This window comes from Leptodactylus fuscus, chromosome 6 (assembly GCF_031893055.1).
Source record: "Leptodactylus fuscus isolate aLepFus1 chromosome 6, aLepFus1.hap2, whole genome shotgun sequence".
In the NCBI taxonomy this organism is placed as follows: Eukaryota; Metazoa; Chordata; class Amphibia; order Anura; family Leptodactylidae; genus Leptodactylus; species Leptodactylus fuscus.
Genome location: NC_134270.1, coordinates 166,282,791 through 166,310,257, shown reverse-complemented (window position 1 = coordinate 166,310,257; position 27,467 = coordinate 166,282,791). Strand labels below are relative to the sequence as shown.

The 27,467-nt window shown below is 45.5% G+C and overlaps 1 protein-coding gene across 1 annotated transcript; it reads right to left on the bottom strand.

Moving 5' to 3' along the window:
• Positions 1 to 24,605: 24,605 nt before the first annotated feature.
• LOC142210128 (protein BTG4-like) lies at positions 24,606 to 25,864 on the bottom strand. The gene is made up of 4 exons (XM_075279154.1): positions 25,692 to 25,864; positions 25,384 to 25,518; positions 25,059 to 25,294; positions 24,606 to 24,685 (listed from the first exon to the last, which is right to left on the bottom strand). The coding sequence occupies exons 1-4, from the start codon at positions 25,862 to 25,864 to the stop codon at positions 24,606 to 24,608; spliced, it is 624 nt and encodes a 207-aa protein (XP_075135255.1).
• Between the last annotated feature and the right edge of the window lie 1,603 nt (positions 25,865 to 27,467).

Genomic DNA, 27,467 nt, shown 5'->3' with positions numbered 1-27,467 from the left:
GATTCCCAAATATAATAAACTATCACCAAGGTTAGTGTAAGACTAATATCTGATAATATCTAAGAAATCCCTAAAAGTTATAAACTGAAGTATAAAACCCCATAAATTCCATGTAAGTTTCCCCTTGCAGATATATTGTGTAGAGTGTGATAGGAGGGGGCGGCGGGATCACTTACCGTACAGGTGATGGGTAGATAGATCTCTGCTGAGAAGGATGGAAGGAGACAATGTCCTCTAGAGCTGACCAGGAGTGTGACTGAGGGGGAAGGGAAGACCCTGCTTTATATCTGTGTCAGGGCTGGGGGGTCTGTGATTGTCTCCCCCACCACTGATTAAATATCATTTACATAACACAAGTCTATTCAATAGGTAAAAGTTACCCCCAAGACATCAGACTAGAAAAGTGTCCATGAAATGTCTCCTGGTGAGTAATAGATAAATTCCTACTATTGTACGGACACCTTGTTATATTATATCTAAGGGGGGGGGGGGGTTCTGGTCTGATGGTTTGGGGGTCACTTTTACCTGTGGAATAGACTTGTGTTATGTAAATGATATTTCCATCCCCTAATACAATGACTGGAGGGGAGACAATCACAGACCCCCCAACACCTCCACATCTTCACCGCTCAGAGAGTAAGGAGATGGAGTCTCATGTTTGTAGACTAACAACACAACACAATATATATATATATATATATATATATATATATATATATATATATATATATATATATATATACAGATCTATGGATATGGGAGATAAATAGAGAACGGCAAATAATAGCAAGGAAATTAATTAAAAATAAAATAATAAATTTTGATTTTTTTATTCCATAACCAGCAATGTATATATCATATCTATCTGCATGTATACAATGAAGAAGGTTGGAGTTGGGGGGGGGGGTCCTGTGAGTTTCTCCCCTCCAGTCATTGTATTTGGCAGTGTGAATATCATTTACATAACACAAGTCTATTCAGTAGGTAAAAGTTCCCCCCAATACATCAGACTAGAGAAGTTTCCATCAGATTTTCCTCTATTGTATTGTAACTTCCCTTCTAAATCGTTTCCTTACATAAACTCCCCCTTGCTCTCTCCAGACACTGGTCAGATATTGGGGAGGGGTCTGAGGTATTGGGGATAGGGGTAGGGGCGGCTGTGTCCTGTCTTATTATTTCATGGCCCTGATACAATTCTCCATGATCACAATAGACTCTGCAGAGACCTCACACCTGTCTGGCACAATCTTAGTAGCCGCAGCCTTGTCAATCCCATTATTTCTGGCTCCGCCATTACCATCTCTATACTGGAGTATTACAATATGCCCATATTCACATTCGCCGCCTCACACGCATACACTGGACACTTCCTATGTAGATAAGGGAGGGAATAGAGACAATCACATAGAATTTAGTTATAATAAAGATAATGGCGTCTTGTTTCCACCAGATGACCTCACCAAAGACTTGTATAGTGAGAGCAAAGAAACCCAATGTATTGTATGTAGATGTAGTGAGGGGGTGACTATGTATGGAGGACACATCTATGGGGTCATGTGCCCCCTACTGTCACTGATGGGGCCATCATACAAACACACAAGGCCTCGGATATACTGAATACACCTACAGATTATACACCAGCTACAAGACTGACAAAAGAGAAAACTTTATTTATTAATTTTGTAAATTTTTGATTTTGTAAAAATTTTGTAACTTTTTGGGATTTACCGCTCACAAAACTTTTTATATTTTGGGCTTTGTTTAACTTCTTGAGCAAAATAGTTGGAGGCCCAAAACAAAACTCTCTGATCCATAAATCCCCTCACCTCTTTGGGCCGATGTGCCGGGTCTTCTCTTCCAGTGATATCAGGTAAAGCGCATGACATTGATGTAGAGTGGGACGAGTAATCGAAATATAACCGAAACTACGTGATTTTGGTTATTACAATATTTACAGTTTCGTCTTCTCAGACCCCGGAATATAATAAGTGACGGCCCAGAGGAGGAGATCAAACAGAACAGAGATATCACCTCTCCAGGGGGTTTGTGCTCCTGTCTGTGATTGGGCCTCAGTGGTCACGTGACATTATGACATTTGGATCTATATACATATAATATACTATATATATATATATATAACCAAACCCTTTCCCCAAGATCACAAAAATAAAGAAACAAAAACAAATTCCCAGACTTTTCATAGTATAAGTCGGACTGCGCCTCAAAATCTATAAAATGTATATTAACCCTTTCCCGCCAATGGCATTTTTTGATTTTCGTTTTTGAGTCTCCTCCTTCTAAACCCCATAACTTTTTTATTTCTCCGCTCTCAGAGCCATATGAGGTCTTAATTTTTGTGGGACAAATTTTTCTTCATGATGTCACCATTAATTATTCTGTACAATGTACTGAGAAGCTGAAAAAATATTCAGAATGGGGTGGATTTGAAGAAAATATAATAGCAACCAATGGGGTGTCAGCTGTCCAAGGCCCCTTAGAAAATTAAAGTACTAATCTGATTGGTTGATATAGACGACCCCTCCCCTGGACCTGCAGTGTAAGATTATGGCGGATAAGACCAGAAAAAGTGGCAAATCCTGAAAATTAAGATAGATGAAGGACGATTATATACTGTATAATATTGGTATAATATATACTTGTATAAGATAAGATAATATAATCTTTTAATAGTCAGTGTGTTACAGCAGCGTGATACTAAAGATCCAGGATAATCCATCCTTACTGCGGGTGCAAGGCATTGATTGTATTCCAAGCGACATTCGGAACGGGAATTTTAAGAAAGGTCTGGCTCAGTGTGAATCTAAACAGATCAGGACTCCGGGATCTCTGACCCCCGCCGGTATAAAGGAGACCCTCACATTGGAGCATTTCTGGAGTCCTGCACATGGTCTGTACACTCTATAACTGGCCGAGGTAACATGGCTGTACGGATTGTCATATAAATAACAATTAACAATATTGTGAATCTTTGTTGTTCTATTTGTCTATCTGTGATTTATTGACTACGCCAATGATACACAATGTAATGGTGTCACAATATATAGTGATTATCTTATTGTTTAGTTTGTAGGTTAATTTGGCATCTAATGTTATCAGTTGCTAATGAAGCACCACAAACTTTAATGTTTTTAATTTTAATATATTTTAATATGACGCATCACAAATTATGTCTTGGCTTGTGGCGTTAAAGAATTAGATATTACACTATTCGTTTTGGGTTTAGTTACACCTTTAGCACCTTCACATAGCCTCAGTGTGACGCCACCTTATCTCCTCCTGACTATGTATTACAGCCCATCATGGCAGTCTTGTGGTGGATCTATCTCCATGATTTGCTATGTAATGGCCCCGTGCGCATGTGCACTGTGCGCCCGCGACCAAACTCACAACGAGGCTTGGAGCACATATTGCAACTGGTGACCACGTCCAAACCTCGTGCTCTGCGTGTGATCCCGTTACGTTACAATGATCACATGACCTTCTATTGGATAACATAGCATTGCAATAGCATAGCATTGCTGCCATGATTGCTTTGGATATAAAACCCCCTGCGATCTTTCACTTTTTCCACCCCCTGACGAAGGCGATACATTTTTAACATTTTGTACAACTCTGTGTTTTTGTAGTGAAAGTGCCTCACAAAAGTTTTCATTCTTCTTGAACTTTTTCACATTTTGTCACCTTACAAGCACAAACTTAGGGCGGGTTCACATCTTCACCCGGTGTCCAGTTTGTGCAATCCGGCCGATTTCCGTCTTCTGCCCCGTGAAACTGGACAGGACATGGAAACCCAGCGGTCAGTTTTCAAACCCATTCACTTAAAGGGGTTTGCAAAGGTGACCGCCCGTGTGCGTCTTCTGCCTGTCCGCAGAGAAACCGTTTTTTTTAACCGGACACAAAGCCCTACATGTCCAACTTTGTGTCTGGCTAAAAAAAAAAAATGGTTTAGCTCATTCAGGGGTAGGCAAAAAACCCCCATGAGGTTCATGTCAGTTGCCCTGAGTTTCGCAGACACAGTGCATGATCCTGCTCTAAGCGGTCACTTCTGAAACTGTCTCTCAGAATCTATATCAGACTTGTTGGTTAATTATCCATAACCCGCTTCACTAGAAGAAAACATATCTCTGGCCATACATTTACGTGAATGGAGGGAAGAACGTTTATAGGTCTCTACTCCTCAGCCATCTTCTGACCCTGTTCCTTAGCCACCTCCTGAGCCAATGCACCTTGACATGACCTGGCACGACAGAAGGAGTTTTTATTCTTTGGGGGACAAGTGTCCCAAGTGTCTCGTGGTGGAGAAACATCAGCGTCTAAGTAGATTTCGGAAAGACTGCCTTGGCGAACAAGGATTTCCATTTATTTCTCAACTAGAAATTGTCCTGCCTCTAAAGATTCAATTTCCTGAAATAGTGTCCAGGGTAACGCTTTTGTGGATTGGGGAACTGACGCCAGTTTTTTGGATTCTTGGGTTGCTCAGGCCTTGTCTGTTCCTCTGATCCCTCCCACAATTGACACCTTTATCTCAGCGGACACCTAGATCTGTAACTCCTCTGCTGACCATTCATGTTGGGATTGTTCACACCGGGTCTCTTGGTTTTTGTACTAGAAGGCTGCAGGTGCACAATCCAATTATTTACTGGAGACTACGAGATGTCAGAGGAATTCAGACCTTACAAATCCCGTATTGTTCTGACCTTGACGTCTGAGTCACCCGCTCTGCAAGATGAAGCTCAGCATTTTTGTGATGTGTTTGCTGATTCTGAGTCAGACTTGCTTCTCCTCATAGACCATATCATGCAATAAATCTGGTACCAGGCTCGAAGCTTCCCAAGGTTCTCTTGTACAATCTTTCAGAACCTGAAACACAGGATGAAGGATTATGTATAGGAATCCCTCCTTAAAGGCCAGATCTGTCCATTCACATCTCCAGCAGGTCCTGGACTCTTTTTTGTTAAAAAGAAAGATGGAGGATTAAAACCTTTTATAGATTACCGTGGTTTGAATAAAATTACAGTATCCTCTTCCATTCATCCTAGACGTACTGAATCAGGTCTCTGGGGCTAAATGGTTCTCCCAACTCAATCTACGGGGGGGCCTATAAGCTTATTTGGATTTGTAAGGGTGATGAGTGAAGGACACCACATGAGTATTTGGTGATTCCGTTCGCACCTGCTGTGTTTCAAAATTTCGTCAATGATATTTTTCAAAATTGTTTTTTAATTGTATAGTCAGATGATATAGTTGTATCTACTCCTGACTGAGTCTCACACGTCACACACGTCTGACCGGTTCTCCAGGTTAGAGATGAGCGAACAGTGTTCTATCGAACTCATGTTCGATCGGATATTAGGCTGTTCGGCATGTTCGAATCGAATCGAACACCGCGTGGTAAAGTGCGCCATTACTCGATTCCCCTCCCACCTTCCCTGGCGCCTTTTTTGCTCCAATAACAGCGCAGGGTAGGTGGGACAGGAACTACGACACCGGTGACGTTGAGAAAAGTAGGCAAAACCCATTGGCTGCCGAAAACATGTGACCTCTAATTTAAAAGAACAGCGCCGCCCAGGTTCGCGTCATTCTGAGCTTGCAATTCACCGAGGACGGAGGTTTCCGTCCAGCTAGCTAGGGCTTAGATTCTGGGTAGGCAGGGACAGGCTAGGATAGGAAGGAGAAGACAACCAACAGCTCTTATAAGAGCTAAATTCCAGGGAGAAGCTTGTCAGTGTAACGTGGCACTGACGGGCTCAATCGCCGCAACCCAGCTTTCCCAGGATCCTGAATTGAATACACTGTCAGTGTATTCCCGTATACCCGATATATACCCCGATACCCGTTCCAACGGTGTGCCCCCCCACCTTCACCCCAGAAATACCCTGCAAGTCCCCTAGCAATAGAATTGGGGCTATATACACCCACAATTTTTACTACTGGTATACAGTGCCATTGTCTGACTGGGAATTCAAAGAATATATTGGGAATACAAATACCCTCATTTCTTGCTACTGCCATATAGTGCCAGTGTCTGACTGGGAATTCAAAGAATATATTGGGGTTACGTGCACCCACAATTTTTACTACTGGTATACAGTGCCATTGTCTGACTGGGAATTCAAAGAATATATTGGGAATACAAATACCCTCATTTCTTGCTACTGCCATATAGTGCCAGTGTCTGACTGGGAATTCAAAGAATATATTGGGGTTACGTGCACCCACAATTTTTACTACTGGTATACAGTGCCATTGTCTGACTGGGAATTCAAAGAATATATTGGGAATACAAATACCCTCATTTCTTGCTACTGCCATATAGTGCCAGTGTCTGACTGGGAATTCAAAGAATATATTGGGGTTACGTGCACCCACAATTTTTACTACTGGTATACAGTGCCATTGTCTGACTGGGAATTCAAAGAATATATTGGGAATACAAATACCCTCATTTCTTGCTACTGCCATATAGTGCCAGTGTCTGACTGGGAATTCAAAGAATATATTGGGGTTACGTGCACCCACAATTTTTACTACTGGTATACAGTGCCATTGTCTGACTGGGAATTCAAAGAATATATTGGGAATACAAATACCCTCATTTCTTGCTACTGCCATATAGTGCCAGTGTCTGACTGGGAATTCAAAGAATATATTGGGAATACAAATACCCTCATTTCTTGCTACTGCCATATAGTGCCAGTTTCTGACTGGTAATTCAAAGAATATATTGGGGTTACGTGCACCCACAATTTTTACTACTGGTATACAGTGCCAATTTCTAACTAGGAATTCAAAATGCGCAAGGCTCCCGGAAAGGGACGTGGACGAGGCCGTGGGCGAGGTCGGGGGAATGGTTCTGGGGAGCAAGGTAGCAGTGAAGCCACAGGGCGTCCCGTGCCTACTCCTGTGGGGCAGCAAGCATTGCGCCACTCCACAGTGCCAGGGTTGCTTGCCACATTAACTAAACTGCAGGGTACAAACCTTAGTAGGCCCGAGAACCAGGAACAGGTCTTGCAATGGCTGTCAGAGAACGCTTACAGCACATTGTCCAGCAGCCAGTCAGACTCTGCCTCCTCTCCTCCTATTACCCAACAGTCTTGTCTTCCTTCCTCCCAAAATTCCGAAGCTTTACAGAACAATAACCCAAACTGTCCCTGCTCCCCAGAGCTGTTCTCCGCTCCTTTCATTGTCCCTCAACCTGCCTCTCCACGTCACGATTCCACGAACCTAACAGAGGAGCATCTGTGTCCAGATGCTCAAACACTAGAGTCTCCTCCATCTCCGTTCGATTTGGTGGTGGATGACCAGCAACCCACCCTCATCGACGATGATGTGACGCAGTTGCCGTCAGGGCATCCAGTTGACCGGCGCATTGTGCGGGAGGAGGAGATGAGACAGGAGTTGGAAGAGGAAGTGGTGGATGATGAGGACACTGACCCGACCTGGACAGGGGGGATGTCAAGCGGGGAAAGTAGTGTGGATGTTGAGGCAGGTGCAGCACCAAAAAGGGTAGCTAGAGGCAGAGGCAGAGGTCAGCAGCTTAGGCGAAGCCAGGCCACACCCGGAATCTCCCAAGATGTTCCAGTTCGTACCCAGCCCCGAAAAACTCCCACCTCGAGGGCACGTTTCTCGAAGGTGTGGAGTTTTTTCAAGGAATGCACCGAGGACAGATATAGTGTTGTCTGCACAATTTGCCTCTCGAAATTGATTAGGGGCTCTGAGAAGAGCAACCTGTCCACCACTTCAATGCGCCGTCATTTGGAATCCAAGCACTGGAATCAGTGGCAGGCAGCAACGGCAGGACAAAGGCCGCCTGCCGTTCACGCCACTGCCACTGCCTCTGCCACTGCCTCTGCCACTGCCACTGCTGACTGTGCTGGCGATGCACTCCAGAGGACGAGCCAGGACACCACTTCATCTGCCTCCGCCACTTTGTTGACTTCTACCTCATCCTCCCCTGGTCCTGTCTTATCTCCTTCTCCTGCACCATCAAAGGCACCATCAGGCGTTTCTTTACAACAACCCACCATCTCTCAGACATTGGAGCGGCGGCAGAAATACACTGCTAACCACCCACACGCGCAAGCCTTGAACGCCAACATCGCTAAACTGCTGGCCCAGGAGATGTTGGCGTTCCGGCTTGTTGAAACTCCCGCCTTCCTGGACCTGATGGCAACTGCGGCACCTCGCTATGCCGTCCCTAGCCGTCACTACTTCTCCCGGTGTGCCGTCCCCGCCTTGCACCAGCACGTGTCACTCAACATCAGGCGGGCCCTTAGTTCTGCGCTTTGCACAAAGGTCCACTTGACCACCGACGCGTGGACAAGTGCATGCGGACAGGGACGCTACATTTCACTGACGGCACACTGGGTGAATGTAGTTGAGGCTGGGACTGCTTCCCAAACTGGCCCGGTGTACCTCGTCTCCCCGCCTAACATTCCTGGCAGGGACACGAGAAGAACACCCCCCTCCTCCTCCTCCTCTACCGCCTCCTCCTCCGCCACCGCCTCCTCCTCCGCCACCGCCTCCTCCTCCGCTGTTAGATTGACCCCAGCTACGAGTTGGAAACGTTGCAGCACTGGCGTTGGTAGACGTCAGCAGGCTGTGCTGAAGCTGATCAGCTTGGGGGACAGACAGCACACTGCCTCCGAGGTGAGGGATGCCCTCCTCGATGAGACGGCAATATGGTTTGAGCCGCTGCACCTGGGCCCAGGCATGGTCGTTTGTGATAACGGCCGGAACCTGGTAGCAGCTCTGGAGCTTGCCGGACTCCAACATGTTCCATGCCTGGCCCACGTCTTCAACCTAGTGGTGCAACGTTTCCTAAAGAGCTACCCCAATGTTCCAGAGCTACTGGTGAAAGTGCGGCGCATGTGCGCCCACTTTCGCAAGTCGACAGTAGCCGCTGCTAGCTTAAAATCTCTCCAGCAACGCCTGCATGTGCCACAACACCGGCTTTTGTGCGACGTCCCCACACGCTGGAACTCAACGTTTCAGATGTTGAATAGAGTGGTTGAGCAGCAGAGACCTTTGATGGAATACCAGCTACAAAACCCTAGGGTGCCACAAAGTCAGCTGCCTCAGTTTCACATCCATGAGTGGCCATGGATGAGAGACCTTTGTGACATCCTACGGGTCTTTGAGGAGTCCACAAGGAGGGTGAGCTCTGAGGATGCGATGGTGAGCCTTACAATCCCGCTCTTGTGTGTTCTGAGAGAATCCCTGATTGACATCAGGGATAACTCAGATCACACAGAGGAGTTAGGGATAGCATCCGATCCGTCACAGCTGGAGAGTAGGTCCACACATCTGTCCGCTTCACTGCGTTTAATGGAGGAGGAGGAGGAGGAGGAGGAGGAGGAGGAAGAAGAGTTGTCCGATGATGTGATGGTGATACAGGAGGCTTCCGGGCAACTTCGAATCGTCCCATTGTTGCAGCGCGGATGGGTAGACATGGAGGATGAGGAGGAAATGGAGATTGAACTTTCCGGTGGGGCCAGAGGAGTCATGCCAACTAACACTGTGGCAGACATGGCTGAGTTCATGTTGGGGTGCTTTACAACCGACAAGCGTATTGTCAAAATCATGGAGGACAACCAGTACTGGATCTTTGCTATCCTTGACCCCCGGTATAAAAACAACATCTCGTCTTTTATTCCGGTAGAGGGGAGGGCCAATCGCATCAATGCTTGCCACAGGCAATTGGTGCAGAATATGATGGAGATGTTTCCAGCATGTGACGTTGGCGGCAGGGAGGGCAGTTCCTCCAGTAGGCAACCAAGTTCTCACCGGTCCACACAAACGAGGGGCACACTGTCTAAGGTCTGGGACACCTTGATGGCACCCCCTCGCCAAAGTGCCGCCACGGAGGGTCCTAGTGTCACCAGGCGTGAGAAGTATAGGCGCATGTTGCGGGAATACCTTTCCGACCACAGCCCTGTCCTCTCCGACCCCTCTGCGCCCTACACGTATTGGGTGTCGAAGTTGGACCTGTGGCTTGAACTTGCCCTATATGCCTTGGAGGTGCTGTCCTGTCCTGCCGCCAGCGTCCTATCTGAGAGGGTGTTCAGTGCAGCCGGTGGCATCATCACTGACAAGCGCACCCGTCTGTCAGCTGAGAGTGCCGACCGGCTCACTTTGATAAAAATGAACCACCACTGGATAGAGCCTTCATTTTTGTGCCCACCTGTGTAAAGCACCCCAACATGAAACTCCATGTCTGTACTCAACCTCTCCAATTCCTCCGCATTCTCATACACATCCACCATAAGCGTTGCACAATTCTGCTAATACTAGGCTCCCTCCAACATGATTTCCCCCAACTCTGCTGGTTAGAGGCTCCCTCCACCCTGATTTCCACCAACTCTGCTGGTTAGAGGCTCCCTCCACCCTGCTTTCCCACAACTCTGCTGGTTAGAGGCTCCCTCCACCATGAATTTGCCCAAACTGGGCTGGTTAGAGGCTCCCTCCACCATGAATTGGTCCAAACTGGGTTTTTTAGAGGCTCCCTCCACCATGAATTGGTCCAAACTGGGGTTTTTAGAGGCTCCCTCCACCATGAATTGGTCCAAACTGGGCTGTTTAGCGGCTCCCTCCACCATTAATTGGTCCAAACTGGGCTGGTTAGAGGCTCCCTCCACCATGAATTTGCCCAAACTGGGCTGTTTAGAGGCTCCCTCCACCATGAATTTGCCCAAACTGGGCTGGTTAGAGGCTCCCTCCACCATGAATTGGTCCAAACTGGGGTTTTTAGAGGCTCCCTCCACCATGAATTGGTCCAAACTTGGCTGGTTAGAGGCTCCCTCCACCATGAATTGGTCCAAACTGGGTTTTTTAGAGGCTCCCTCCACCATGAATTTGCCCAAACTGGGCTGTTTAGAGGCTCCCTCCACCATTAATTGGTCCAAACTGGGCTGTTTAGAGGCTCCCTCCACCATTAATTGGTCCAAACTGGGCTGGTTAGAGGCTCCCTCCACCATGAATTTCCCAAAACTTGGCTGTTTAGAGGCTCCCTCCACCATTAATTGGTCCAAACTGGGGTGGTTAGAGGCTCCCTCCACCATGAATTTGCCCAAACTGGGCTGTTTAGAGGCTCCCTCCACCATGAATTGGTCCAAACTGGGTTTTTTAGAGGCTCCCTCCACCATGAATTGGTCCAAACTGGGCTGTTTAGAGGCTCCCTCCACCATGAATTTGCCCAAACTGGGCTGTTTAGCGGCTCCCTCCACCATTAATTGGTCCAAACTGGGCTGGTTAGAGGCTCCCTCCACCATGAATTTGCCCAAACTGGGCTGTTTAGAGGCTCCCTCCACCATGAATTGGTCCAAACTGAGTTTTTTAGAGGCTCCCTCCACCATGAATTGGTCCAAACTGGGCTGTTTAGAGGCTCCCTCCACCATGAATTTGCCCAAACTGGGCTGTTTAGCGGCTCCCTCCACCATTAATTGGTCCAAACTGGGCTGGTTAGAGGCTCCCTCCACCATGAATTTGCCCAAACTGGGCTGTTTAGAGGCTCCCTCCACCATGAATTTGCCCAAACTGGGCTGGTTAGAGGCTCCCTCCACCATGAATTGGTCCAAACTGGGGTTTTTAGAGGCTCCCTCCACCATGAATTGGTCCAAACTTGGCTGTTTAGAGGCTCCCTCCACCATGAATTGGTCCAAACTGGGGTGGTTAGAGGCTCCCTCCACCATTAATTGGTCCAAACTGGGCTGGTTAGAGGCTCCCTCCACCATTAATTGGTCCAAACTGGGCTGGTTAGAGGCTCCCTCCACCATTAATTGGTCCAAACTGGGCTGGTTAGAGGCTCCCTCCACCATGAATTTGCCCAAACTGGGCTGGTTAGAGGCTCCCTCCACCATGAATTGGTCCAAACTGGGTTTTTTAGAGGCTCCCTCCACCATGAATTGGTCCAAACTGGGCTGTTTAGAGGCTCCCTCCACCATGAATTTGCCCAAACTGGGCTGTTTAGCGGCTCCCTCCACCATTAATTGGTCCAAACTGGGCTGGTTAGAGGCTCCCTCCACCATGAATTTGCCCAAACTGGGCTGTTTAGAGGCTCCCTCCACCATGAATTTGCCCAAACTGGGCTGGTTAGAGGCTCCCTCCACCATGAATTGGTCCAAACTGGGGTTTTTAGAGGCTCCCTCCACCATGAATTGGTCCAAACTTGGCTGTTTAGAGGCTCCCTCCACTATGAATTGGTCCAAACTGGGGTGGTTAGAGGCTCCCTCCACCATTAATTGGTCCAAACTGGGCTGGTTAGAGGCTCCCTCCACCATTAATTGGTCCAAACTGGGCTGGTTAGAGGCTCCCTCCACCATTAATTGGTCCAAACTGGGCTGGTTAGAGGCTCCCTCCACCATGAATTGGTCCAAACTGGGGTTTTTAGAGGCTCCCTCCACCATGAATTGGTCCAAACTTGGCTGTTTAGAGGCTCCCTCCACCATTAATTGGTCCAAACTGGGCTGGTTAGAGGCTCCCTCCACTATTAATTGGTCCAAACTGGGCTGGTTAGAGGCTCCCTCCACCATGAATTGGTCCAAACTGGGTTTTTTAGAGGCTCCCTCCACCATGAATTTGCCCAAACTGGGCTGTTTAGAGGCTCCCTCCACCATGAATTGGTCCAAACTGGGCTGGTTAGAGGCTCCCTCCACCATGAATTTCCCAAAACTTGGCTGTTTAGAGGCTCCCTCCACCATTAATTGGTCCAAACTGGGCTGGTTAGAGGCTCCCTCCACCATGAATTTGCCCAAACTGGGCTGTTTAGAGGCTCCCTCCACCATGAATTGGTCCAAACTGGGTTTTTTAGAGGCTCCCTCCACCATGAATTGGTCCAAACTGGGATGTTTAGAGGCTCCCTCCACCATGAATTTGCCCAAACTGGGCTGTTTAGCGGCTCCCTCCACCATTAATTGGTCCAAACTGGGCTGGTTAGAGGCTCCCTCCACCATGAATTTGCCCAAACTGGGCTGTTTAGAGGCTCCCTCCACCATGAATTTGCCCAAACTGGGCTGGTTAGAGGCTCCCTCCACCATGAATTGGTCCAAACTGGGGTTTTTAGAGGCTCCCTCCACCATGAATTGGTCCAAACTTGGTTGTTTAGAGGCTCCCTCCACCATGAATTGGTCCAAACTGGGGTGGTTAGAGGCTCCCTCCACCATTAATTGGTCCAAACTGGGCTGGTTAGAGGCTCCCTCCACCATTAATTGGTCCAAACTGGGCTGGTTAGAGGCTCCCTCCACCATTAATTGGTCCAAACTGGGCTGGTTAGAGGCTCCCTCCACCATTAATTGGTCCAAACTGGGCTGGTTAGAGGCTCCCTCCACCATGAATTTGCCCAAACTGGGCTGGTTAGAGGCTCCCTCCACCATGAATTGGTCCAAACTGGGTTTTTTAGAGGCTCCCTCCACCATGAATTTGCCCAAACTGGGCTGGTTAGAGGCTCCCTCCACCATGAATTTGCCCAAACTGGGCTGGTTAGAGGCTCCCTCCACCATGAATTGGTCCAAACTGGGTTTTTTAGAGGCTCCCTCCACCATGAATTTGCCCACACTGGGCTGGTTAGAGGCTCCCTCCACCATGAATTGGTCCAAACTGGGGTTTTTAGAGGCTCCCTCCACCATGAATTTGCCCAAACTGGGGTGTTTAGAGGCTCCCTCCACCATGAATTTGCCCAAACTCTGCTGGTTAGAGGCTCAATCCACCCTGATTTTCAAAACAAATGTTGGTGCCAACCTCAACTTACTACAAGGGCCAAATTCACTGCTGGTGACAAGCTCTCCTCACTGCAAGTGCCAAATACACATGTTTCAAGGTGTTTTCCTACTGTCAGAGAGGTGGTATTGAGTGTGTAAAGTGTGTAGTTGTTAGGCTGTGATGTTGGGGTAATAGAGGGTCTTTGGTGTGTTAGATGCCCCCAGACATGCTTCCCCTGCTGTCCCAGTGTCATTCCAGAGGTGTTGGCATCATTTCCTGGGGTGTCATAGTGGACTTGGTGACCCTCCAGACACGGATTTGGGTTTCCCCCTTAACGAGTATCTGTTCCCCATAGACTATAATGGGGTTCGAAACCCATTCGAACACACGAACATTGAGCGGCTGTTCGAATCGAATTTCGAACCTCGAACATTTTAGTGTTCACTCATCTCTACTCCAGGTTCTTAGGGACAATCATCTATATGCCAAGGTGGAAAATGTTATTATTCATTACTACTCTAGCTCTGCCCTTACCTTTGCTTTCCTCTTTCCTATGGCAATCAAGCCTGACCAAAAAAAAAGAAGCCGAAAAATGTTACACCCATTGTGGGTTGCATATATTACAATGTTGCATGCAATAAAAACAAACTTTGCATGTAAACTTGAGTGCCTGAAATATTTTCCTAAGTAAGTGGGGTGAAACTATCAGAGCACCTTGGAACCAATAGGAGTGCCGTGAATTTCTCTACAAATTTAGATTCAGCCAAGAGATTAAATCCTAGACAGGTAAGGCCACATCAGTCACATCTGTGTTTCGATTCCGTCCGGGGGAGTCCACATGAAGACTTTCTTGAAAGGAATACCAAATGCAACTGCAAGCTGTGTGCCAGTGAAAGCACATGGACCCCATAGACTATAATGGGGTCCGTGTGCTTGCCGCCAGAGCTCTGCAGGGATCATGCGGACAGGAAAGTAGTTTGCAATCTACTTGATTGATCAACCATGATTTGTGCGGGCAGCGCTCAGCAAGCACATGGACCCCATTATAGTCTATGGGGTCCATGTGCTTTCACTGCACATCACTTGCCAGTGCATTCGGTAGTTCGGGGGGTTCACATTACCAAACGCAGATGTGAACGAGGTGTTAGTTTTTAGTTAACAGCTGTCAGCTGTGGATGACTGAACATGTAACATTACAGAGATGGACAAACAGAACATGCAACATGTATGCACATAACAGACACATGTAACATGTATGCATATAACTGACACGTATGGGCCCATTCACTTCTCTGAACACTTCATTCATACGTGCAAATACCTTCATTTGTCAAGAGGAGCGGTGACGGAATCCCCGAAAGGAATCTGGGCGCAAGTGAGAACCTGGCCTTACGGTACGTTCACATCTACATTCGGGTTTCCATTCTTCGGGTCCGTTTGGGGATATAACAAATGGAAACCCACTCCACTTAAAAAGTGATTACCCGTGGAAACCCGGCAGACCCCAAAGACTACAATGGGGTCTTCTAGGTTTCTGCCTGGCAGATGCAGATTTCAGTGGATTTGGGGATGGAAACCCAGAACGTAGAGCAGGCGCAGGTGTGAAGCCTTACAGCGCTCCGAGCCACGAGATTATTTTATTAATTACCCAAATTCTTCACTGAAAAAGTGTGAGTGAGCGGGAGCAATAACATTACTGAAGAACAAGGATTAGTCAGAGTGAAAGTCACTCTCTGCAGCTGCAGACTCGCAGGAAGCTCAGATGTGGACAGGCGTAGTCACTGAACTAGCGTCTCATTCAGATCTGGTATATACAGTCCCTCACCCTACAGTCGTCTTTACAAACAATACTGACAATGAGGGGCAACGCGGTGGCTCAGTGGTTAGTACTGTAGTCTTGCAGCGCTGGAGTCCGGGGTTTGAATACCGCCAGGAATATCTGCAAGGAGTTTGTATGTTCTCCATGTGTTTGCGTGAATTTCCTCCCATACTACAAAGACATACAGATAGGAAATTTAGAAAAAATAAAAAAAAAATAATGTACATTGCGATCCCTATAAAGGGCTCACAATCTACAGTACTAAAAAAAAAAAAAAAAACATTAGTGACAATGGCCAGTTCTCGGGAAGTCACTGAATCCAATTTGGTCCTGTAATTGTAACAAGTTGCTTCTTAAATGTCTTCCTTCATGGATATTTCACCAGCACCTGAAATGTGGAAGGAGCTGCAGCCGCAAAGTCAAGACCGAGAATGTAAAGTTACAGAACGGAAACGCGGAGTCACCAGCAGTCTCTGTGATTTTCTCATTTGGTGCTTACATTCAGTGTCATCCTACATTTTCATCTACTTTTCCCTGTTCTCAAGGATTAACCCCTACCTGAGTACACATCGCTTCATCAGATTTAGGGGACAAAATAAAATCCCTAATATCCTCAATCATAAATCTGGAAGACGGATCTCTATAGGACTTCCCCTAGGTGTCATTGATAAAGTATGGGGGACTGGTATAGTAATGACAAGACCCCGGGGGGTGTAGTGTGTAAATGTGAAATCCGGGAGGATTTCTAGTGTCGATAGTAGGGGAAAGATTACATAGGAGACGGAAAGTATATCACTAATCAAGTATATTAATTACCAAATGTGTTAAACAAGACACAATTACTTCCAGAAGATGAAAGGTTCAGGTACGCTTTACTATCTTCCATTCCTCGTCTATAAGTGCACACACGTGATCTAGCCTGGAGACTTCCTTAGACGGTATATATGGTTGCTGATGACTAATATGTCACACTGCAAACAAGTCAGTGATGCAATTGTACTACTACATAAGGTTATAAAAGTGATTAACCCCTTCATGCAAAATCATAGTCCTATACGTGAAGGGCTGAATGGAGGGGGCTCGGGATCGGAGTGCTCTCCATACATGGAAGGTGCCGGCTGTAAAATATGGAGATAGAAGTTACCATGGCTAAACATGACTGCAGCTTCTAAAGTGCACCAGAGCCGCCATTTTTTAATGATCACCATCTTCCAGAACGTCATTGGAGGGCAGTGAACAATTGCCATAACAATCGGGAGCCCATTGAAGTCACCCAGGCTTGTCACCATAGTTCTGCCTGTAATAGAAATTGGCGCAAATGCATTTTTTTCCAATTCTACCTCTTTCTGAATTTTTTCCAGCTTGCCAGTACAACGTACATAATATTGAATGGCGCCATTGCAATGCGAACAATACGCCATCATGTGACTGCAGAATGAAAAAATGACGGCTCTTGGAATGTGGGGAGGCAAAAAATGGAAATGCAAAAATAAAAATTGTATCTTAAGATATATATATTTCCAGGAGCTACTTGCTATACATGGGATTGCTAGCTATGGTTAGGTGGCACAGAGTTTGACATGAGCCTCGCCCAATTCCTGGTAGGGGGGAGGTGTCTGAACTATTTGTGTATGTTATCACCTCCACATAGACAAATGTCAGCATAGATTCGTCATTGTAATCTGTCATAAAGACAAATGCAATACATCGTATTATATTCCACGACATGAGCTGAGGCAATGACTACTTTACTAGAGACTGAGACGGAAGAATGTTATGCGTCAGACCTCAGCACAGAGCGAGCCGATGTCCGGGGCAGTGGACCTTCTCCAACTATTACAGATGACTGTAACCCAGACCCGTGAGGGCAGTAAGCCCCAAGGGAGACCATAATGCAGAGTCATCTGAATAACATGAGCCTTGGCCGTATACCCCACTCACAAACATCTTCCTTATAGAGATCTTTACTACTACGAAAACATGGCCACCGTTGCAGTCTATTGTGCATGCTCTAATACTAAACCATTAAAACTTTATTAAAAGAACGACCGACGAGGCAAATAGTAATAACAGATCCACCGACAGAAATGACATGGGTAAAGATGGGTAAAACCTATATAGCAATTGTACTAGTGGGAATAATAACGTGCACTAATCATAAGACGTAAATAAGAGCATGTAATAAAGTGTAAAAATGGAGATAATTCATCATATAGTGTGTATGAAGGGTCAATACAAATCCAGCCTAATAGAAAAAATATATATACAATAAATCAATGATATAGAGAAATTAAATAGGGCAAAAAAGTGCAGACGTGCCCTAGTGCGCAGTCAGTGGCGTAACTACCGCGGAGGCAGCTGCCACAGGGCCCGGGACAGCTGCTACTGCTGCGTTTTTTTCTTAATAGGCCATTACGGGCCCTATTTACTTACCTGGCTGGGCCGGGATCAGTAAGTGACACCGCGGGCCCCGCAAAGACTATTATTATACTCAGGGGTCTTTGCAGACCCCCAAGTATAATGATCGAAGGCCCGAGAGAGGTAAGAAATAGAGATGAGCGAACACTGTTTGGATCAGCCGATCCGAACAGCACGCTCCCATAGAAATGAATGGAAGCAGCTGTGACGCCGGCTGCCGGCAAAGTGTACGTGCCAGGTGCTTCCATTCATTTCTATAGGAGCGTGCTGTTCGGATCGGCTGATCCCAACAGTGTTGGCTCATCTCTAGTAAGAAACATTAAAAACTGTGTTACTTACCTCTCCAGGCTTCGGCCTAGTTGTCTGACGTCTCTGATGTCCTATGACCCCGGCCTGCGTCCCGGGTCATTTGACGTCCGACGTCATTGAAGAAGGCCGACAGCCTAGGAGCCGGGGACTGGTAAATAACAGCAGTTTTTTATGTTTTTATTCCCGAGTCTCCTATTATTATACTCTGGGGTCTGTTTTTGGCCCTTGGCGTGAGCAGAGCCTTTAAAATACAATGCTTTTGGCCCTTGGGGTGACTAGAGCCATGCAGCAGCAGTGTATTATTTTTTGGCCTTTGGGGTCAGCCCTAAAACATTAATTTTCAGGCCTTGGGGGGGGGGGGGGGGATAATGGAATTTATATATATATATATATATATATATATATATATATATACAGTTAGGGCCAGAAATATTTGGACAGTGACACAAGTTTTGTTATTTTAGCTGTTTACTAAAACATGTTCAGAAATGCAATTATATATATAATATGGGCTGAAAGTGCACACTCCCAGCTGCAATATGAGAGTTTCCACATCCAAATCGGAGAAAGGGTTTCGGAATCATAGCTCTGTAATGCATAGCCTCCTCTTTTTCAAAGGACCAAAAGTAATTGGACAATGGACTCTAAGGGCTTCAATTAACTCTGAAGGTGTCTCCCTCGTAAACCTGTAATCAATGAAGTAGTTAAAAGGTCTGGGGTTGATTCCAGGTGTGTGGTTTTGCATTTGGAAGCTGTTGCTGTGACCAGACAACATGCGGTCAAAGGAACTCTCAATTGAGGTGAAGCAGAACATCCTGAGGCTGAAAAAAAAGAAAAAATCCACCAGAGAGATAGCAGATATGCTTGGAGTAGCAAAATCAACAGTCGGATACTTTCTTTGGTCAAGAAGAACCCGTTCACAACATCAACTGAAGTCCAGAACACTCTCAGTGAAGTAGGTGTATCTGTCTCTAAGTCAACAGTAAAGAGAAGACTCCATGAAAGTAAATACAAAGGGTTCACATCTAGATGCAAACCATTCATCAATTCCAAAAATAGACAGGCCAGAGTTAAATTTGCTGAAAAACACCTCAAGAAGCCAGCTCAGTTCTGGAAAAGTATTCTATGGACAGATGAGACAAAGATCAACCTGTACCAGAATGATGGGAAGAAAAAAGTTTGGAGAAGAAAGGGAACGGCACATGATCCAAGGCACATCACATCCTCTGTAAAACATGGTGGAGGCAACGTGATGGCATGGGCATACATGGCTTTCAATGGCACTGGGTCACTTGTGTTTATTGATGACATAACAGCAGACAAGAGTAGCCGGATGAATTCTGAAGTGTACCGGGATATACTTTCAGCCCAGATTCAGCCAAATGCTGCCAAGTTGATCGGACGGCGCTTCATAGTACAGATGGATAATGACCCCAAGCATACAGCCAAAGCTACCCAGGAGTTCATGAGTGCAAAAAAGTGGAACATTCTGCAATGGCCAAGTCAATCACCAGATCTTAACCCAATTGAGCATGCATTTCACTTGCTCAAATCCAGACTTAAGGCGGAAAGACCCACAAACAAGCAAGACCTGAAGGCTGCGGCTGTAAAGGCCTGGCAAAGCATTAAGAAGGAGGAAACCCAGCGTTTGGTGATGTCCATGGGTTCCAGACTTAAGGCAGTGATTGCCTCCAAAGGATTCGCAACAAAATATTGAAAATAAAAATATTTTGTTTGGGTTATGTTTATTTGTCCAATTACTTTTGAGCTCCTAAAATGTGGAGTGTTTGTAAAGAAAGGTGTACAATTCCTACATTTTCTATCAGATATTTTTGTTCAACCCTTCAAATTAAACGTTACAATCTGCACTTGAATTCTGTTGTAGAGGTTTCATTTCAAAACCAATGTGGTGGCATGCAGAGCCCAACTCGCGAAAATTGTGTCACTGTCCAAATATTTCTGGCCCTAACTATATATATATATATATATATATATATATATATATAAATTTACATTCAGAAGTAGGGGCTGGGGTTACAGCAGCATGATACTAAGGATACAGGATAATAACAGTAATATGTTAGGGAGAGAGAGTTTTACTGGAGCTTTAAGCTTAAAGGGATTGTCCACTTTCAGACCAATATTGATAAACAAATGTTACTGTTTGTACAATAAAAGGATATACAATGTTCCAATATACTTTCTGTATCTATTCCTCACGGTTTTCTAGATCTCGGCTGGCTGTCATTCATTCTGTTACTTCTAGTGGATAAAAGTCTGACCATGGTCATGTGATTTACGGTCCATGGTCATGTGATTTACGGCCCATGGTCATGTGATGTACACACAGGTGTCGCTCGTTACCAAGCAGATGTCTGATTACTGCGCTGTGACTGTAACGAGCGGCCGGTATTGTTAGGGGATCCCATCATGTCACGGTATATTCCACCTTTCCCCAGCATAGTTTCCAAGAGAGCCAAAAATGTAAAGGACTTATAAGTCCAAAGCCAGGTACTTATTTGTTATCCTACTACATTGCAGGTCCTCTCCGGCCTGGACCTGTCTCCACATGAATTCCACCAGGTATGATTGTAGGTGGTGCCTGGCTGTGTCCCGGTGCCTCTTATTTCTCCACTTCGCCAAACCCCACATCCTTTCGACGGTCTGCGTGTGCGTACCCATCTCAGGATTGACGAAATTCCGCGAATGGTTGACAGTGGTATGTCAGTAGCCGGCTTGCCGGAGGGCCTCGGTGTCGTATCCCTTCCAGCAGTCGGAATGTAGTATGGAGTCCGGGGCCACGTGTTTCCTAATGACTGGTGTCAGGGTAGAGGCACTTCTGTCCGGCACCAATTCCAGGAAACACTCTTTCGTCTCCCTGCATATTCCACCAAACACCCATTGCTGAGGTAGTACTCTGCCAATGTTGTTTTTCCTCTTTGTGAAGACGCTCTCGTCAACCTCGACTACCTTATTTGCACCGCCTACCTGGTTTATGGAACGGCTCGCTAGTTTCACCGCACATGCCTGCCTTATGTAGTTGTTCCAATCGACAGTTGCCGAGATCGACATCTCTAGTTGTTCCGCGCACCAAGCAACTGACGTCAGCTCCTTACACCAGCAGTACATGAAACGGAGGATCGTGACGAAAGTAAGGCGGGATCCCTCGAACCAATTACCCGACCTCAACCCGTAACTTGTACGGCACTTGGTCTTCGCGCAAATCCACTGGGCGCCGAACCTGTTGAATATTTTTGGGGTGGGGGCCTGAACATGGAAGTTTTGCATGTGGCCGCTGTGTCGCCCGCCCTGACATGGAGAGAGCTACAGGCTTGGTCTGCCTGGTTTCCTGACCTTATATCCACCCAAGGACAGTTTTGGAGATATTCATCATGGCTGGTGTCAGATAATTTATCATCAGAAGAAGGGAAGGAAGAAATTTTTTTTTTTGTTTTCTCTTTTCTTTCATTGCATTTTATTCCCCCATAATAACATTTCCGGCATTATTTGCTCTTACCCCCTGTATTTATCATGTCGCTGTGACATTTGTTATCTCATTACATTTCACACAACAAATTTGGCCGTGTCATTTATTATATATATATATATATATATATATATATATATATATATATATATATATATATACACTCACCGGCCACTTTATTAGGTACACCTGTCCAACTGCTCGTTAACACTTAATTTCTAATCAGCCAATGACATGGCGGCAACTCAGTGCATTTAGGCATGTAGACATGGTCAAGACAATCTCCTGCAGTTCAAACCGAGCATCAGTATGGGGAAGAAAGGTGATTTGAGTGCCTTTGAACGTGGCATGGTTGTTGGTGCCAGAAGGGCTGGTCTGAGCATTTCAGAAACTGCTGATCTACTGGGATTTTCACGCACAACCATCTCTAGGGTTTACAGAGAATGGTCCGAAAAAGAAAAAACATCCAGTGAGCGGCAGTTCTGTGGGCGGAAATGCGTTGTTGATGCCAGAGGTCAGAGGAGAATGGCCAGACTGGTTCGAGCTGATAGAAAGGCAACAGTGACTCAAATAGCCACCTGTTACAACCAAGGTAGCCAGAAGAGCATCTCTGAACGCACAGTACGTCGAACTTTGAGGCTACAGATGGGCTACAGCAGCAGAAGACCACACCGGGTGCCACTCCTTTCAGCTAAGAACAGGAAACTGAGGCTACAATTTGCACAAGCTCATCGAAATTGGACAATTGAAGATTGGAAAAACGTTGCCTGGTCTGATGAGTCTCGATTTCTGCTGCGACATTCGGATGGTAGGGTCAGAATTTGGCGTCAACAACATGAAAGCATGGATCCATCCTGCCTTGTATCGGTAACGGTTCAGGCTGGTGGTGGTGGTGTCATGGTGTGGGGAATATTTTCTTGGCACTCTTTGGGCCCCTTGGTACCAATTGAGCATCGTTGCAACGCCAAAGCCTACCTGAGTATTGTTGCTGACCATGTCCATCCCTTTATGACCACAATGTACCCAACATCTGATGGCTACTTTCAGCAGGATAATGCGCCATGTCATAAAGCTGGAATCATCTCAGACTGGTTTCTTGAACATGACAATGAGTTCACTGTACTCCAATGGCCTCCACAGTCACCAGATCTCAATCCAATAGAGGAGCATCTTTGGGATGTGGTGGAACGGGAGATTCGCATCATGGATGTGCAGCCGACAAATCTGCGGCAACTGTGTGATGCCATCATGTCAATATGGACCAAAATCTCTGAGGAATGCTTCCAGCACCTTGTTGTATCTATGCCACAAAGAATTGAGGCAGTTCTGAAGGCAAAAGGGGGTCCAACCCGTTACTAGCATGGTGTACCTAATAAAGTGGCCGGTGAGTGTATATATATATATATATATATATATATATATATATATATATATATACTGTATATATACTGTAGCTTTGTGTTATTGGTTCCTTGGTGACACATTAGGATCCCTGTGTTCAAAAACGTCCGGTCTGCAAACTTATAAGAATATTTTTCACGTACAGTGAACGCTGCAGTTCAAGAACGCCGAATTGTGGTTTTTTCCATCTTTTGTCTCGAATAAAAATGTAAATAGAAAGTGATGAAAGCAATAGACATTCCCAAAAAGGTATAAACAGAACATGTGGCCTTACAAAAACAGACGCCCTACCCATCCCCCGTACATGGAACTACAAAAAATATCAGAATTTAGTGACTTTAAGAAAAATTGTATTTTTTTCAAAGTTTTGTATTTTTTGTAAAGGGGCTAAAATGTAAATAAAGCTATAGAAATGTGGTATCTGTTACATAGGACCAAAATATAGAATACAGGCGACATGTTATTTTGGTAACTCCATAAAGACAAAGCCTATAAGAAAGTCGCACAAACGCACTTTCTCCAATGCCGCCCCATTCTGAATGTTTTTCCATCTTCCAGCACATTGTACAGAATAATAAATGACACGATTATAAAGAACAATTTATCCTGCAAACACTAAGCCCTCATATGGCTCTGAGAACAGAGAATAACAATGTAATGAGGTTTGGAAGGTGGGGAGGGAAAATGGAAACTAAAAAAAAAGCCACCAGCAGGAAAGGGTTAAATGGCACCAATATGAAGGAGAATTTGTCCTGGGAAAATGAAGCCTCATCCAGCTCTATAAATAATGATAGTTAGGGCTTGTAGAAGGCGGGAAGTAAAAGACAAAACCCAAAAGACAGGAAGTGGAGAGAAATTCTGTTGGCAATTCAATAGAATCTACTGTGTACATAGACAGAGCATCCAATCTAGAGAGATGACCGCCATACTGTGGGATTGTCCCTTCTAGGATAATATATCTTACTCTGCTACCTGTCACCTTCTACCTTCTGGAATAGGCCGAGATTCCCCCAAATAAGACAAGGTCTGATATTACTTTTTGCTATGAGAGATGGGTTAGGACTTATCTTCAGGAGATGTCTTATTATATTCATGAAGAACAATCCGCTCTCCAGAACCCCTTATACCCAGAACAATGATGGGCTCTCACACACAGATCCTTCTTGGACTCGCCCATAGTGTTTTTGTTCCCCAAATAGTAGAACAATAGTAGACACCCCCGGTGGGTGACGTTCCATATGTGAGTATGTATATGAGCTGGTGTGGCCCCCAGTACAGGTCTATACATTATATAGAATCTCACAACCACAGATTCATTCCTAGATCTTTATTACAAAACAACAATGTGTTACATTTATAAAAATAAATAAATTCCATCTTTATATAATATATACAGCCCCTCCCCCTCCCTGGGACCAGCACCCCACACCCTACATCCAGTAGAGGCGATTCTGGTCAGGACTGGGACAGAGATGGGGAGTTCTCCACGAAGGAAACCATAAAGGAGACGAGGTCCGGTACACAGCTCCGGTGTCCTGAAAGAGAAGACAGAACGTCATGAAAAATAAGTATCAGTGTAACCCAAGTGTCAGTATGTCATCCTCCTGTACCCCAAGTGTCAGTGTGTCATCCTCCTGTACCCCAAGTGTCAGTATGTCCTCCTCCTGTACCCCAAGTGTCAGTGTGTCATCCTCCTGTACCCCAAGTGTCAGTATGTCATCCTCCTGTACCCCAAGTGTCAGTATGTCATCCTCCTGTACCCCAAGTGTCAGTATGTCCTCCTCCTATACCCCAAGTGTCAGTGTGTCCTCCTCCCTTACCCATAATGTCAGACAGCTGTTCTAGAGTAGCAAAGTTATAGATTTCTCACCTCTCTTATTATGGGTTTCGCCCATATTTGATCCTCACCCACAATCTGGAACATCACAGGGGTAGAGGTTCCCTCACTGTGAGTTTCTATCCCACTGTCACTACCAGAGCTTATGGGTGATGATCTTGAATCGGCTCTTTTGCAGCTACCATCTTCTGGAGTAGATCCAGGGAACTTGTTCTCCTGAGGGTCTGAGGGTCTTGAGTTATCCGGAGCACGGGCCGTTCTTGGATCAAAGGTGGCCACAGTATAAGGAATCCCCTCCTCCCCCAACCTGTCCAAAGATAGATCAATAAGATATCAGTATTGGAAATCATTAACTACTATCCTTACTGAGTATTATAAAGTAGAGGGACTACTCACCGACAGGAGACCTCATAAGGGTCAATCCACACGGTCAATTCTTTGGGGAGGGTCAAATCTTGGTACTTCAGCCCACTGTAGCTGCAGGCTTCCAGGATACTCTCCTCCCGATCATGCCTATTGATCCTGATACATCTGAAAGGTAAAAGTCAGCCATTATAGAGGAGATGCCGATGGTACAAGATGGGATTTATTTTACACACGTCATCAGACCAATGTGTGAGCTGAATGATAAATCAGTATGGGGGAATAGTTGGAGAAGCCGACACATCACATCCATTTATATCCAGATAGAACTGGTGAGTTACCTGTAGGCTTGACCTTTGATGGGATTCTCTGGATTCCAGTGACCTTGAAACTTTTGGCACAATATCTCGGCCAGTATTGCTCCAAAAACTTCAATTCTCATTGTGTTTAATTTGTTCCCTTTGTTGGCCAAAGTTTTTATGTATTCCACGCCGGCCTTCAGCTCCTCCCTCATCTCCACTGGGACAAAGAAGTAGGCGTCCATTGTATCTGAAGGAGAAAAAAAGAGGATATTGCCTTTTATTAGTCATATGGTGTAAAATATACTGTATACTATTGATGGGAGGGCAGTGGAGCTTCACCTGTATAGTAATATATGCTGTGGTGGAAAAACCTAAAACATTCTGAGCAAACAGAGAAGATCCCCGGCCATCACATCTTATCTAGTAGCTAGAGCCAAGAGAGACCTTCTAACATGGCGGACTACCAACTGATGTAATACCAGAGCCAATACTGTCATGTAGCCAACAGCCCCGACATCTCAGCTTCATAACTACAATATTACCTCATCAACATTACAATTATCAATTGAAGTATTTTCAGATGGGTTCTCCTATAAAAATGATGTCACACCAGATGATCACTTACCGTACAGGTGATGGGTAGATAGATCTCTGCTGAGAAGGATGGAAGGAGACAATGTCCTCTAGAGCTGACCAGGAGTGTGACTGAGGGGGAAGGGAAGACCCTGCTTTATATCTGTGTCAGGGCTGGGGGGGGTCTGTGATTGTCTCCCCCACCACTGATTAAATATCATTTACATAACACAAGTCTATTCAATAGGTAAAAGTTACCCCCAAGACATCAGACTAGAAAAGTGTCCATGAAATGTCTCCTGGTGAGTGATAGATAAATTCCTGCTATTGTACGGACACCTTGTTATATTATATCTAAGGGGGGGTTTCTGGTCTGATGGTTTGGGGGTCACTTTTACCTGTGGAATAGACTTGTGTTATGTAAATGATATTCCCATTCCCTAATACAATGACTGGTGGGGAGACAATCACAGACCCCCCAACACCTCCACATCTTCACCGCTCAGAGAGTAAGGAGATGGAGTCTCATGTTTGTAGACTAACAACACAACACAATATATATATATATACAGATCTATGGATATGGGAGATAAATAGAGAACGGCAAATAATAGCAAGAAAATTAATTAAAAATAAAATAATGAATTTAGATTTTTTATTCCATAACCAGCGATGTATATATCATATCTATCTGCATGTATGCAATGGATAAGGTTGGAGTTGGGGGGGGGGGGGGTCCTGTGAGTTTCTCCCCTCCAGTCATTGTATTTGGCAGTGTGAATATCATTTACATAACACAAGTCTATTCAGTAGGTAAAAGTTCCCCCCAATACATCAGACTAGAGAAGTTTCCATCAGATTTTCCTCTATTGTATTGTAACTTCCCTTCTAAATCGTTTCCTTACATAAAATCTCCCCCTTGCTCTCTCCAGACACTGGTCAGATATTGGGGAGGGGTCTGAGGTATTGGGGATAGGGGTAGGGGCGGCTGTGTCCTGTCTTATTATTTCATGGCCCTGATACAATTCTCCATGATCACAATAGACTCTGCAGAGACCTCACACCTGTCTGGCACAATCTTAGTAGCCGCAGCCTTGTCAATCCCATTATTTCTGGCTCCGCCATTACCATCTCTATACTGGAGGATTACAATATGCCCATATTCACATTCGCCGCCTCACACACAGACACTGGACACTTCCTATGTAGATAAGGGAGGGAATAGAGACAATCACATAGAAT

What these genes read in the sequence shown, in the direction of transcription:
- LOC142210128 (XM_075279154.1), bottom strand. Translation starts at nt 25,864, where the DNA reads ATGAGGGAGGAGCTGAAGGCCGGCGTGGAATACATAAAAACTTTGGCC. An exon ending in ATCAAAGGTCAAGCCTACAG is followed by an intron (nt 25,519 to 25,691) that starts GTAACTCACCAG and finishes TTTACCTTTCAG; the next exon opens with ATGTATCAGGATCAATAGGC. An exon ending in CCTTATGAGGTCTCCTGTCG is followed by an intron (nt 25,295 to 25,383) that starts GTGAGTAGTCCC and finishes ATCTTTGGACAG; the next exon opens with GTTGGGGGAGGAGGGGATTC.